Source organism: Acomys russatus, chromosome X (genome assembly GCF_903995435.1).
Source record: "Acomys russatus chromosome X, mAcoRus1.1, whole genome shotgun sequence".
NCBI classification, from domain to species: domain Eukaryota; kingdom Metazoa; phylum Chordata; class Mammalia; order Rodentia; family Muridae; genus Acomys; species Acomys russatus.
In genome coordinates this window covers 53166076-53182063 of record NC_067169.1, presented here as the reverse complement: position 1 = coordinate 53182063, position 15988 = coordinate 53166076, and the positions used below count along the sequence as shown (strand labels likewise).

At 41.1% G+C, this 15988-nt stretch overlaps 1 protein-coding gene across 2 annotated transcripts in view; it reads left to right on the top strand.

Moving 5' to 3' along the window:
• Nucleotides 1-15988, top strand: part of Hdac8 (histone deacetylase 8) — a 222153-nt gene that overhangs the window by 122487 nt on the left and 83678 nt on the right. The window contains exon 10 of one of the 2 annotated variants that reach the window (XM_051142031.1): nucleotides 8356-8629. The exons of the other annotated variant lie outside the window; for it this stretch is intronic. Within the exon in view, the coding sequence (XP_050997988.1) occupies nucleotides 8356-8412 (57 nt within the window). The 3' untranslated portion in view covers nucleotides 8413-8629. Of the gene's footprint in view, nucleotides 1-8355; nucleotides 8630-15988 lie in introns of those variants that run through there. 2 annotated transcript variants of the gene reach the window in all.

Here is a 15988-nt window from a genome sequence, read left to right as displayed (position 1 = left end):
CAAAATATAGGTTACGATGTAAAGCAAACAGATGAGTTCCCTTCACATTGCCAAGCACAATACTAGTGGTGCTATTAGAGCCCTGACAACGATGGCTGATGGGAGTGAGGAAAGGCTTCACTGTTAAGCTAGTCACACCCGGCTTTTAGTTTCTAGTGTTGCGGGAAAAGAGCAGGAAATAGCTTATATTTTCTTAGTCAGTATCCCAGAAGAGTGATGGTCAAGAGAAGGTGTTCATTTTAAGGAAAAGGACTTCTACTGTTGTGTGAACTGAATGAAGTAGGAGGGTTTTTAGGTGGGTGAAAGGAATGGAAAGGTTAAGAGTTCAAGGTTCCAGAAGAGAGGGAGGTGAGCTCCAGAGCCCAGGTTTAACAGTCTACTGTAACTCTCTAAAATCAGGAGACAGAAAGGAGAAAGAGCCAACGTGGATCTTTTCTATCAAGTTCTCAAACCAAGACTGTTCCTGGGTGTGTTCCCCTCAAAATGAGTGCAGTCTAGAGAGCTGATCCTGCCAACCGGGGACACTGACAACTTAACAACATGCAAGCAGCCGCAGTAATGACCTCCAAACTGGGCACCTGGACAAAGGGGGCGCTGACAGCTGCAGCAGGTGACTGTGCTGGAGCAGCAATTACTACACACTTGCCTTGAGGGTCGGAGCTGAATTCATTCCTAGATGATCCCCTTTCCCCATTCCCCCATTCCACTCTTCCCACTCGTGCCCCATAGAGTGAATTTCCAACCTAAATTTTACCCACTCAGAATAGAATCGGCAGCCTGCACTTTAAAAGACCCAAAAGTGTTTGGCAGTATCATGCTCTGTTCTGGCCTTTAGAGCCAGCAAGCATCTCCCCTTTTTAGGATGCTATCCCCCAGTTATTTCTCACAAACATGCACTTCCATGAAAGACACACTTCTAAAATGAAACTTCCTGGCCTTGGTATAGAAGAATCATCTCTTTCTCCCAGTTAGTACCATAGCAGGAGACAGATTCAAACCCTGGCAGCTTACCAGTTGCTCTATGTCCTGTCGTCTTCAAATTATACCATTTAATAAAATTAGAGGAGTTAGTTCAAAAAACACTTTAGAAACTCTCGCTTGTTTGTCACTTCACTTCTGCTCTAAATGCATGCCAAGGGACACAATTTCAATACAAATTGAAACCAGACTCCTTCCCCATTTACTATTACAAAAAAAAAAAAAAAAGGCCAGGTAGGCATGGTGGCAAGACAGGACTGTGAGTTTGGAGCCAGATGGGACTATATCGTAAGACACTTTCCCCCCAAGTCAAAAGCGGTTCATGACAATAACTTTAGTATATTGTCCTAAAAACAGGAGATGCTTGACTGTCCCTAAAGGTTTACAACCGTGTGTGTGTGTGTGTGTGTGTGTGTGTGTGCGCGCGCATGCGCGCGCGCGCATCCAAGAAAGGGATCCCCTGCAAGAAGATGGGATTCGTTCAAAGAGAAGAAAAATATAATAAATATAATGTCTCCTTAGGGAATCACAACAGAAGAAGAAGGGCATGAGGGAATGAGGAAACCCTATCTCTTTAAAGGCAAATAGCAGACCTCACTGGAAAGAAACAAGAAATAGCATTTATTAAACACCTACTATGTACATGTGACTTTGCCAGATGCTTTCCTAAACCTTATGTAATTCATTTAACCCTCACAACAACCTTGAGTTCTACATCTATAAAAGAGAATCCGTAGTTTCCCCCCACGGTCCAGCAGCTACTGAGTGAGTTCTCGATGGGAACAGGACAAAGTCAGCAAAGCCACTTGGACAGGCCAGGAGACTTCTGTTGCACCCATCTGGCAGCTAGCATGCTGATTGCATTTAAGGCTCATTGTGTCTGTGGGCAGCCCTTTCTCGTCCAGGAGTGACTGCAGAACTCACATTCTTGAGTCACTTTGACTCTTCCCCTTTTGCCTCTCTGTTCATTCACTCAAATCCTAAGAGCTGATCTCTCAGGCCTCTCATTTCCTCAGTTCATGAACACAGACCTTATAGTTTTTTCCAACTCACTTGTTAGTTCATTAGTTTGACCAACAATCATTCATTAAGTGGCGACAGTGTCAGCATTCTTCCAGGCACTATAAAACCAGAGGTGAAGACCCGGTTCCTACACCGAGAAAATTCAGAATGGGGTAGGAGGTATAGAATTGTTAGTTTAAATCTTAATACAGAGGGCAGTGACAGACCTGAGTTTTGGCAGCCTGAGTTTAGGAAGCTGTACAGCCAGAGGCAGAGAGCTATAAAAAAAAATAAACTTGTGAACATAAAAATAGGTACAAGTAGCTATTTGGGATGAGAAAAAAAAAATAATATAAAAGCTCTAGAAAGCTGAAAGTTACTATAAATATCACACAATCTAAAACAATTCTAACATGTTTTATTAATTAAGTGTAGGATACTTCTATGCCACCTTTTCCTGCTTTGTCTGCAGATGCTCTAATCACCTCTACAACTGACAGTAATTATATAATCTTGTATGTATAAAGAATAGCATCCCAGCACTTGTCAGGAGCAGGAGGATTAGAAGTTCAAGGCTAGCCTTGGCTACATAGTGAGTTTGAGTTTAGCCTAGACTACATGGGACCTATTGCAAAACAAATCAAGAAGAGATAGTTTAATGGATCCCTATATCATATGCTTTTTCTGCTGCTGTAATAGATACTGCCGATGAGGCTGTTTATAACCAATAGAATTTGGCTCACAGTTTTGAAGCTTGAGTCCAGCAGCAGGATTCCACCACCTAGCAAGGGTCTTTGTTTTAAGATACATGATAACATGGTGAAAAGAGAAGTGAACATAAGAAAGAAAGACAAAAGTTAGGCTGAACTCATCCTTTTTATCATGAACCCACTCCAATTCTAAGTAGCCCACCGCCACAGTTTCAATCCTTTAACAACCAAACCCATTTCCGATACTGTTAAAATGAAATTAGAGGCTATTTAAACCATAGTCGCCCCCTCCCATGTGTGTGTTAGTCAGTTTTCTATTGTTTTGACAAAATACCTGGGCTAAGCAAAAGGGGGAAAGATACATTTGGCTCATCTTAGAGGTTGTATTTAAAAAGCTAAAGGAAAAAATACCAGAGTCTTTATCTAACAAATATATAAAAACAGTTATAAATCTTAACTTGTGAAAATAACACTATTATATGGAAGTGGCTTAAATAAGCAAGAACAAAGTTGGTCTCAATTAAAACTAGATTATAATAAATTTAAGATGTTAAATGTAATACACATGGTAGGTACTAAAAATACACAAAATTTACCAAAATTATTTTCTACAAATAATCAACTATTTAAAACTGTAGTGGAAGAAATGAGGGCTAAAAAACTAGGTAGAAGATATAGAGAAAACAAATTTTTCCTAATCAACAAACAAAATAAGTATAAATAAATCAAAGTCTCCAAAATCAAAAGAAAGTAATAAATTTTTGTTTAAAAATTAAATAATTCTGGGTGTGATGGTACACACATTTAATCCCAGCAGACCAAAAGTACAGGCAGATGGATCTCTGTGAGTTCAAGGCCAGCCTGGTCTATATAGCAATTTCAAAGCCAGCGAGGCATATACAATAAGTCCTTGCCTCAAATAGAAAACAAAATGTAAATAGATGCTGCTTCTAAGACACCCAGAGAAGATCCAATTATCCAATTAGTTAAACGTGACAAGGAAGAAAAAAGTATTTCATGTAAGTGGTAAACTGAAGTATCTAACCTAAAGTCAGACAATAGAAATTACACTAAAATTGTTAGGAAAAATAAAGGTAGACATTACACACTGACAAAAGGGAAGATGTAACCATTCTATATACTAAACAGCAGTTCCCTAATATATATGAAGCAAACACTGGGATAACTGGAAAAAAGTGGTTCTATAATACTTGAAATTTTCAATCCACAATTTCAATAATAAATAGATCATGTAAATAGGAGAGAACTGTAACATTCCTCACAAAAGACCACATGTTAGGTCAAAACAACTATCAATACATTTTCAAAGATTTCAACTTGGGCTGAGGATGTAACTTACAGATCGAGTGCCTGTCACGGCATGTGTGACACCCTGATTGTAGAAGGAAGGATTCGAGAGATGTCATGCAAAGAATTCCATGGAACAAAGCTTTAAAACACCTTTAGAAAATGAACATCCGAAGAAAAAGAAAAAAAAATCTTGCAAGTTTCTTTAAATTAAATATATTTTTAAACAACCAATGGACGAGTCAAAAAAAAAATCACCAAGGAAATTAGAAAATATCTTGAGATGAATAAAAGCAGAAACACTATGGCAGCAGTTATGAGACTCAGCAAGGCCTATGCTCAAATCAGTACTCTGCCTACTTTTACACTAGAAAACCTAGAAAAAGAAAATTAAATCCAAAGCCAATGAAAAGGGGAAAAAATCAAGATTAAACTAGAGATAATGAGATAGAGACTAAAAAATTAAAAGACTTGGTAAAACTAAAAGCTGTTTCTTTGTAACACTCCAGATAGAGTGACATAGAAACTATGCAAATAATTAAAATCAGGAAATATTGATCTGGGGTAGGAGAGATGACTCACTGGGAAATAACAGTTGCTCCTCTCAAAGAGAGCCAGAATTCAATTCACACATCAGGAGACTCACAGCAGCCTGTAAACACAGTTTCAGGGGATATGATATCCTCTTTTGGCCTCCATAGGTACCATGCTCCTGTGCACATACCCAAACTCAAAGACACATACATATAAATATATAACAAAATCTGGTTGCTAGTAATTGACCTTCCACAGATGAACAGTATTAAAATAAAATGCTGTTAACAATTGTAAGCTAACACCTTTTATACCCAGAGTGAAATGGACAAGTATGTAGAAGCAAACAAATTACCTCAGGAGATATATAACTTTTATTTTATAAAACAAATGCATTCCTAACATGTCTATGTATTACTTTTCTCATAACTGAGCAAATATCTGACAAGAAGCAGTTTAACGAAAGAAGGATTTTTTTTGGTTCACGGTTTGTGACAGGGAAGCTAAGCCAGGTGGAGCAGCTCATGGCTGTGGCAGTGGGAGGCAGGGACTATTCAAATGGTGTGAGCAGTGAGGAAACTGCTCTGACAGGATCCAAGCCATAACACCCACCCGCTGGCCACCCATGTTCTCCAGCTAGGGCCTACCTTCTAAACATTCCAGGCAGGTGGATCTGTATGAGTTCAAAGCCAGCCTGATATAAAATAGTGATTTCCAGGACAGCCAGGGCTACATAGTGAGGCCATATCTGAAAAATAAGTAAATAAAGACTCACACAAATACCTAAATGCCAATTTTATAGATCATTATTCACAATAATCAAAAAGTAGAAACAACTCAAATATGTATTAAGAAATGAACAGATAAAGAAAATGTGAAATAAGCATGGAATTAAATATTATGCCAACACTAAAAAGGAATAAAGTTTTGGTGTACTGCAACACAGATAAGCCTTTAAAACAATACATTAAATAAAACAAAGCAGGCACAAGACTCCAAATAATGTATGACTCTACTTCTATGTCATATCTACAACAGAAAAATTCATGACAGTAGAATGTAGATTAGAGATTACCAGCGGCGGGCAAAAGGGAGGATTGTGTGGAATACAACACTTCTTTGGGAAGTGATAGGAAAATCTAATAAATACATGTGATGATGTTTGTCCAGCTTTCTAAAAGTGAAGCATGCTGGTAAATTATACACTTCAGATGGTTACCGTGGCAAACTTTATGCTTTATATTTTTTAGCAACATAACAGAGAAAGGACCAAATCTTTTTAAATGAAGAATATCATGATTCATCAAACAAAATCCACCAATTGTAAAGAAGAAAATCCAACAGGGTGTATTCTCTAGCCAAAGTTAAATCAATCAGAAAATCAATGAGGAATGAGAACAATCTTTAAATACTAACAAACCAAAGAATACACTTTTAAATAATCCATGAGTTGAGTCTAAGAGATTCTTAAAGTACATTAAACTAAATTAAAATTACAATATGTCAAAATGTATAAAATGCAGCTAGGGCAATACTAAGCAACTTATAAAATTAGATCTTTTATTAAAAGAGGACAGTCTCTAATCAATAGTTTTAAGCAGCTCCCTTAACAAACTGGAGAAGAGGAGCAAGTAAACCTGGCACAAACAGAAGGAGAGGAATCCTACAGAGAAGAAATAAACAAGACAGAAAAGAAGAAGAAAATGGGCGAAATAAAAGTGCTTTCCTGGAAAAATCCATAAAATTGATAAATCTGTAGTGAGGCTTGTGAAAAAAAAGCAGAAGACACAAATTAGCCACATCAGCAATGAAGGGGGTAACACCATGGACCCGGCAGACACCGGAAGAACACTTGGAACACAGCAAACAAATCTGCATGCGCACACCGGGCAACTTAGATGAAATGGACTACATCTTGACAAAACACAAAGTACCAATTCACGAAATCGGAAACAATTTCAACATCTCTATAGCTTAAAGAATGAGAATTTGTAACTTTTTTACCCCCTCAGGAAGTAAGCCTCCAAGCCTAGATGTTTTCTCTGGAGAATGCTACCAAACATTTAAAGACAAATTCATGCCAATTCTACACAATCTAACAGGAAATAAAAGAGGAAACACCTCCCAACTTTCTTTATTAAGGTGCTATTATCCTGACACCTAAACCAGACAAAGATAGCATAGAAAACGAAAAAGAGACCAGCAACCGCGCTCTCAGCCTCACATATCTGAAAGACACAGCAGGCTGCCCCTCAGGAGCACACACAACAGAAAGGGAAAAAATAACTCTCTGTTTGTAACTGACAGGATTGTGTACACGGGACGTCTCTGGTAATCTACAAAACCCTCCTGGAACTAATAAATGAGTTGAGCAAAGTTGCAGCTTACTTCAGCATACAAAAATCAATTCTAGCTCTGCACGATAGCTCACCTGTAGTCCCGGCCCTTGGGAAACTGCAGCAGGAGAATTGCAGGAGCCCACGAGTTTATAACCAGTGTGAGGAACACAATGGGACCTGTCCCAAAAGGTGTTTTTAATTATTCTATCGATGAGCATGCTTTTATGTACCCTCAAGGAGTACACAGAAGCCAAATTTTTAAATACAGTTTTCATTTTACAGTTTCAGGGGTTCTCTTTGTTTTGTTTTTTAGGGTTCGGTTCGGTGTGTGTGTTTGTTTTCAGACAGGGGAGCGCTAGATGAGTCACACTGGCCTAGAAGTCACTCTGTAGCCCAGACTGCTCATAAACTCGCAGTTCTGCCTCCAAAGTGCTGGGATTGCAGGCCTGTGTTACTCCAGCTAGCTGTCAGCAGTAGGTGTGAGTCTCAGTGAATAGGTACTAGATTCGTATGCTGAAAACTCAACCAAGCCGGTTAAAGGAATCAGCGAAGCTCTACGTGGAGAGGGGTGGCGCCTTCACACACTGGAACTCAGCATACTAAAGAAGTCCACTCTTCAAGTGTATGCATGGATTTAACACAGCTGCTGACAAAAATCTCGCACGACTTTTTCCAGATCTAGACAAAATTATAGTAAAACTCATTTGGAAAAACAAAGGAGCTAGAGAAGCTGAAACACTTTATAAAATGAGAATAAAGTGGGGGAAATGACTCTACCAATTTTGAGAGTTAATAGATAACTACAGTAATGAAGACTGTATGGTATTCAAGGAAATAGACATATTAAAGGAACAGAATAAAGACTTCAGAAGTAGACCCACCCTAGACATGGCTGAACTGGATTTTTGACTAAGGTCCAAAAGAAGCTCAGTGTAAGAAACCTTTTCTATACAGAGCACTGGAGCAGTCAGACAGCCACCAACAAATTAGTTTTAAAAAAAAAAAGTAGACATTTGTTATGCTGTTTCTTTTGTTTTTCTATAGATTTAAAGGATCTCCAAATTAAAAAAAAAAGGAAAGAGGCATAAATATATTTTAACTGCATTAATTCTCAGAAGACAGACTTGGCAGGTAATCAAACAATAGTCTTATCTCTTGCTGGGGCATTTCTTTCCCAGGATCAAGGAAGCTAGGAAACTGAAGTTACTTGATGATCACAGACTCAGAATTGAAGGGAGGCGAATGTTGAAGTGTGTGTACAACAGCGGACTTCTGCTTCTCAACTGAGTCCGTTTGCTTAGGGACCACCATATGCCTGGTTACCTGGTCTGCCTGGCTCTGTTTGCTGTCCGGTCACTGCTCTGATGGAGAGAGCAAAAAAGTGGACTTCCCTCCCTCGTCCCTTCCTGCCCTTCTGCCCAGTTGTGGATAGGAGGGCCTGAACAAACAGTGACATATGTTAGCTATCTCATTCTTTTTTTCAGATCATCTGTCCACCGCCCTCTCTGTGTGACGTGCTATTCTGCAGCAGTTGCCAGTGAGCTGACTAGATTACAGCTGCGTCAAGTGCACTCTAGTCCTGCAGGTCCACCGGAGTTACCCGTGGCTCTCTCCTAGAGCTCCATAGTCAACACATGTGCAGCCAAATCCTGGTGGGTGTTTCACACTCCAGTCATGCTAGGTTTCACACTCCAAGGTCACTCGGCTGCACCATCAGCTAGGACCACCTTTGTTTTCTTGGCTTGTTCTATTTTATCATGACCCTGTCATAGACAGTTGGGTTTCTTTTTTTTTTTTTTTTTTTTTTCCCTAGCATACTCAGAATATCACTGCTTCTTGGTGTCATTGCTTCTGCTCTACAAATGTATTTTGCAAGTAGGGTGAGCTAAAGAAGGTATAATAGATAAAATGATAAAATTAGATAATTTATATGAAAGTACTTTGAAAGTTAAAAGCACAGAACAAATGTACGGGACTGCATTTGCTATAATACAATGAGGAAAACCGGCAAGTGCTCATAGGAGAGCACCTTGGGAAGGGCCTCGGGCTGCTCTATGGGGGTTTGCTTCAAAGATTCATTTGATTAGTTTTGGGGGTTTGGTGTGTGTGTGTGTGTGTGTGTGTCTGTGTGTGTGTATTCCCGTGCATGAGTGCAGGTGCCCACAGAGGTTAAAGGTTCAGGTTTTTGTGTGCATGCATGTGTGTGCGAGTGAACACGTGTGTCTGTGTGTGTCTGTGTGTGTGTATTCATGTGCACGAGTGCAGGTTCCCACAGTGTGTGTGTGTGTGTGTGTGTGTGTGTGTGTGTGTATTCATGTGCATGAGTGCAGGTGCCCACAGAGGTTTTTGGGTGTGTGTGTGTGTGTGTGTGTGTGTGTGTGTGTGTGTGTGTGTTCATGTGCATGAGTGCAGGTCCCCCCAGAAGTTAAAGGCTGAGTACCCTCTGGAGCTGGAGTTACTTATAGGTGGTTGTGAGCCAGCCTGTGTGGGTTCCTGGAACCAAACTTAAGTTGTCTGCAAGAACAGAATGAGCTCTGTACTGCTGAGCCATTTCTCCAGGTCCGTCCTCTGTGGTTTTGCTGCCACACATTTCTCTCCTATTCTCAGTCTTTTAGGAGGTGAGTAGTCTAGGGAGCAAATCCATGCTGCCACAATTGATTTTAAAGCAGAACTCAAGGGGGCTATTTATAGTTGGTGACATAGTTGCCAAGACTAGAACCTTATCGCTTGCATAAGGACTTTCTGGATGGTGGGTCTTTCCATTCTAGAAACCACATTACCCTTTCCTACACTGTAGTATGCATCCCTGTCAATAACACTTTGCTGCTGTCATTAATAGCTCCACTTCCCAGTATATACGTAGAGCACTGTTCACTGCTTCACAATTCACCCATCCCACCATGCCCAAAAGAAACGCAAGCTTCAGTCCATCAGCATCTTTACTCACCTTCCCCATCTCACACGGAGCCCATGTATCTTCTAGTGTTCTTACGAGATCTCCCAAAGTCAGTCTGTTGTTTTCATGCCGAAGTGTGCGTGCTGCTCAAAGGCAGAACAAAAAAGCTGCCAAGTCTAAACCAGGAATCTAAAAAACTTTCAAAGACAGGCCACTAATGCTTAGGAAGATAAATGATTCCATAGAATCACATATGTAAAGTACTTGGTACATAGTAGGCCTACAGCAACCATTTGTAAAAAGAACAAATTGTCCAAGGTCTCCCAAGTAGTACGTGGCAAAGCCAAACCTCCCAAGCCCAGCTGTCTCCCCTAAAACACAGCGCCTCCAAGGTCATCACAAATGCTTTGCGTTCGGCCTTCGCTTTATGAAGTACTTTGCAAGGAAGAACAGCAGGGACTGTCTGTGCTCTTCGTTCATTGTGGGCTGGGACTTGTTGACTTCAAGGTCAGAGTAAATTTCCTTGAAGCTTTTCCTAAACCCCTGCCTCGGAGGCCTTTGTTTGATTAAATTCTGCCTTTTATTATCATCTGTACATCCTTATCTCCTTTTTCTGGCTTCTTGAATGCAAACTGTTGAAGTGTAAACTTGTTCATCTTTCTGTTGTCCACAGTCAGTGCCAGCATAGAGCCTAGCAGACAGTAATGCTTAACAAATGTCTGGGGACTTGAGCTGAATTCCCCTGGCCCTGACTTCTGCAGTGTTTCTGTATCTTCTGACTACTGTCTGCGATCCTATGAATTCCTTATACCACAATACTAAAAATACAGTCAGCACATTGCCACAACCTTACAGAATTTGACCACCTATAGCTGGAGATGATCCCCAACACAACATTAAGACCAGTGTGACACACACACCTCTAACTCAAGCACTCAGGAAGATCAGAAGTTCAAGGTTACCCTCAGCTACAAGAGGAGTTGTAGGCCAACTTGTACCATGTGAGATCCTGTCTAAGACAACAAAATAGGAACTTATAAATCTAATAGAAAATTTGCAGTAAACACAATAAAATAGTTGCACATTGCAGTGAATGCTAAAAAGGAAATAAACAGATGATACAGAGGTTAAAAATGATCTCTTGGATTGGGCGTGATGGCACACACCTTTAATACCAGCACTTGGGAGTTCGAGACCAGCCTGGTCTACAAAGTGAGTCCAGGACAGCCAAGGCTACACAGAGAGACCCTGTCTCCAAAAAAAATAAATTTAAAATATATAATATATATAATTATTATTATTATATATAATAATATATAATTATATAATAATATATAAAATCTCTCATCAAGGAGAGGCGTGAAGTAAGAAAGATGTGAAAAACCTTAACAAAGAGTTAAAATTTCAGTTTGTGAAAAGAGCTGGCCAGACTCCAGGGAAGTGAAAGATGCCTTCATGGCTGTGTGTGCCCTGGAGCAAGGAGAATGAGCGAGATGAACTCAAGGAGGCAGGAGGGAGCCTCAACAAGTGCAGGCCACATAGGATGGTCCAGTGAGCAGCAGTCTGGCTCCAACTCTGCTGGAAGCCAGGGCGTTTTTTCAGCAATGGAGTAATAGTGAGGTCTCAAGCACGGGATACACTCTGAGTAGTGAGCCATTAGGTGATTTCATGACTGCAAACACAACCTAGACGGTACTTACACAAAGCTAGTTGGATATACGTCAAACACGCCACGGGGCCTCTTGGTACAGTGGACGGATTCAATAAACATGAGACAGATGAGGCGGCTGCAGTAGCAGCTGCAACACAACACACTGCTTATGGGGTTTTGTTGTTGATATTTTGTTTTACTTTGCTTTGCTTTTGCTCTTGAGTTTTTGAAACAAGGTCTTGCTATATAACCCTGGCTGGCCTGGTAGTCACTATGTAGCCCAGCCTGACCTCAAACGTCCTACTATCATCCTATCTCAGCCACTGGGCTTACAGATAGGTGCCCCCACACCCTTATAGCATACTGATTTACTTTGTGTTTACTGTTGTGCTTCTATTTTCTGAGACAGGGTTTCTCTGTGTAACATCCCTGGCTGTCCTGGACTCACTTTGTAGACCAGGCTGGCCTTGAACTCACAGAGATCCGCCTGCCTCTGCCTCCCAAGTGCTGGGATTAAAGGTATGCACCACCACGCCCGGCCTACTGTTGTGCTTTTTAAAACATAATGAAACCAAGCTTATTCTACAATATACTCACGGTAAGGGTGCGTGCTGTGAAGCCTGATGGCCTGAGTTCTGTCTCTCGGACCCACTTAGTGCAAGAAGAGGACCGGTTCCCAAAGGTTTTGCCTTCTGACCTCCAGGCGCACCCCATGGCACATTATGCATATACCCAAATGGATAAATGTTAAACCAGTAAATACATTATTATCATTTAAATGTAGGTACTGTTTGTAATTGTGTGTGCCTGGTAGCTCAGTCTGGGTTGACACTAGGTTACAAACACATGGGTGAAGTGTTGTCTATAACATTATGGCAGCAGTGGTGTCACTAAGCAATAGGAAGTTTCCAGTTCCACCTTTTTTCTGTTTTTATTCTGAGGTTGAGCCCAGGGCACTGTGCATGGTAGGCAAGGACTCTTATATTTGACTACACCCCCAGCCCAGTTCCATTGTAACCTTACAATATGACTGTTATTCTTACACAGAGAGAGGGAGACAGAGACAGAGACACACCGAGAGAATAACAGGCCAAAGTAGCATTATGCAGCACATGGGTATAGTCGAATTGACATTTTTATGATAATACCAATTGTTTGTCATCCAAATTGTATGGGATAAAAGTGATGCAAAATTCAGTGTAGTGACTCAGGTGGCAACCAATGAGGGACTAGGCTGCGGTCATAGGAATGGAGGCATGGAAAGTAACTCAAAAGACATTTTGCTAATTGGCAGACCTTTTGATCATTTGCATAGATAGCCTCTTTGTTTTATTGCTTAGGAAAGTTGACCCTGTGCAGAGAATTTGACAAAAAAAAAGATCATTTTCATTTACCTTACTTGTTAGTTTGTTCTTTTGCTTTTTGAGATGGGGATTCTCTGTGTAACAGCCCTGGCTGCCCTGGACTCACTTTGTAGACCAGGCTGGCCTTGAGCTCACAGAGATCTCACCAGCCTCTGCCTCCCGGGTACTAGGATTACAGGCATGTGCCACCATCACTCGAGTGCTTTACTTGTTTTTTTTTGGGGGGGGGTTGTTTGTTTGTTTGAATTTGTGCTTTTGAGACAGGCTCTCACTCTGCGTCTCTGGTAGGCCTTGAACTCACTATGTAGACTAGGGCTAGTTTGTAGCGGCTCTGTCCCTGCCTCCCAAGGGGTGGAGTTACAGGTGTACTCCACCATTCCCATTGACAAAAGGCAATATTTGTACTGCAGCTGAACCTTGATTTCCTAACCAGTGGCCTCGCTGTTCTCCGTGTTGACTCTACTTTTGGCAGCTTTGCTGCTTTTGTGTCTTCTTCTGTATGGAATCTCCAAATCCAAGCGCCCTTCATTTTTGTCCTGCTTTGTCCTGCCACATCTAGCGTGTTGTAGGTTATTATAACTGCCTGATAGCTGGCCTTCCCTCCCCTTGTAGTCTTGCAGCACAGCTCATCTGTACTGGCATCATTCCCGCTATGTGTCTAATAATGCTCTGGCAACTCTGGCAAGCTCATTTGAATGGAAATCCAAACCTGACACAGTGACTTCAGTACTTCCTCTGCTATCTCTACCTAGCCCTTCCTGTCTGCTCTTGTTTCCCATTTTAATAGAGCCCATCTGTACCTTTAGCTCCTAGCTTCCCTGTAGCTCCCCACCCACTAGACTAGCCATCCTGTATGTGAAATTCTGTCTTTCTCTTCCTAAAAAAAATTTTAAGGGATGAAGAGCTTGTCAAATCCCAGGAATTGTTGATCAAGAAAAAGAGAAGGGCCAAAGTGTGTCACTAAAAAAGGAAGGAAATCTCTATAGATGCAGGAGATAACAAATGTAATAAGAGGAAGCAGATAAACTTTAAAATGGGGCTGAGGAGCTAGCTCAGCTGCTAAAGCACTGGCCACACGAGCACAAGGACATACATTCAATCTGCACATAAAAGCTGAGCACCCACCATCCCAGCAGACACTAGGGAGACAGGCTTCCTGGGCTTGCTGGTCCGTTCAGTCAGATCAGTGAGCTCCAGGTACAGTAAGAGACCCTGTCTCAAAAGATAAGGTGAAAACCATTGAGGAAGATACCCGATACCACTCTTGGACCTCCACATGCATGTACATATCTGTGTAAGCATGCAAACACACACAAATGTAACCCAAATGAGCACATTCCTAGAAACACTAACTAGTAAAATGATTCAAGAAGAAATAGAAAGCATGTATAACCACCACAATTCAACCAGAAGTAGCACATAGTGATATATGCCCAGAATCCCAGCACTTAGGAGACCAAGACAGGAGTTCAAGGTCAACTTCAGCTATTAGCAACTTTAAGGCCTGGGCTTTTTTCCCCTCAAAAATAGAAAGAAGTTCAGTCAGTAATTTAAGATATTTTTATAAGGAAAGAACAGTATGTGTAGATAGTTTAACCAAACAGTGAAAGGTGAATTAATTCCACTGTTACAAAAGTTCTTCCAAATAGTAAGAAAAAAAGGGGGGAAGCACTTCCCAGCTCATTGGATGGGATTAATATAATCTTAACACTCAAACCACACAAAGACATTACTGGACTGTGCCTGCCTTGCGGGATAGAGAAGGAGAGTGTCCAGAGCAGAATGAATGACAGCAGGAATAGTAGATGATGAGGTCACAGGGTTAACCAAGTCAGAGGTGTAGGGCCTTCAGGACCATTTTTTTAAATTGAGATTTTATTCTGAGAAAAAAAATGGAAACTATGAATGAATGTGATAAGACTGGAGATAAAACCTTGCTCACCATGGCTGCCATTTTAGAGTTGGCATTGGAAGAGCAAAAGCGAAAGCTGGAAGACTAGTTCAGAGTGGGATTCAAGCTCTGTCTGCCACATCTACTGTTAAAATGAAGCCTTTGGTCACCCGCAAGACTGCCGACATTCCAGAAAATGTTGACAGGACTCTAAAGGGAGGGACACTTATTGTGGAGGGCCCAGAGAGGCCCTCTAGAGAGACTTCAAGCATAGCATTGTAGATCTCAGTTTTCTCGGGAAGAAAAAGAAGACGCTGTTGGTTGACAAATGGGGGGAGGGGAACAGAACCTCTGCAGTCACGGTTAGAGTGTGGTCTGTATTACTCTGAGCTCCTGTTCCACCTTCCCCATCAATGTCACTAAATGGGTCAGGAAAATGAGTTTCTGGTTGAAATCCAAAATTTCTTGGCTGAAAAAAAAATTCATTGGAGGGCTGGAGAATGGCTCAGAGCTCTTCCTGCTCTTCCCAAGGATCCAGGTTCAACTCCCAGCACCCACATGGTAGCTTGCAACCATCCATAACTCCAGTTCCAGGAGACCTAACATCTTCTTCTGAGGGCACCTGGCACACATGTGGTGTACATACATACATGCAGACAAAACACTCATACCCATTAAATAAAATAAATATAAAAATTAATTTTAGGATATAATTAAAACTGTAGGAATTAAATAAAAAGGGAAAAATACATCCACAGGAGTCAGATGAGGACAAGTGTTGTTTGTTCTATTTCTCAAGCACAAAAGGTAATCTTTGGAGGAAATGATACTGAACTTGTTTCAAATTCAGCAAACCACAACAGTGAAGAAGAAGATATCAGAGCCGAGAGTGGTGGCGCACGCCTTTGATCCCAGCACTTGGGAGGCAGAGGCAGGCGGATCACTGTGAGTTCGAGGCCAGCCTGGACTACCAAGCAAGTCCAGGACAGTCGAGGCTACACAGAGAAACCCTGTCTCAAAAAACAAGCGAACAAACAAAAAGATACCAGAAAGTTTCTGGATAGTATCGATGTATCTGAAAAAGAAACAGTGTAGATAAATAAGACCTGAGTTACCCAGCTTCAGAATCAGGATCCTGGATTCTGTCTATGATTTGAGATTTTTTTGGAGACAGTGAGAGACTAATAGTTGGGGGAAAGTCAGGGCAGGGGAGCTGTTTGCAAGCCCATGTTAAAGACTTTCAGAATGGAAGAGTGAAGACATCCTAAGAACCACTCCAAAACAACAACACAACAGGTAATAATTGCTTAAAAAA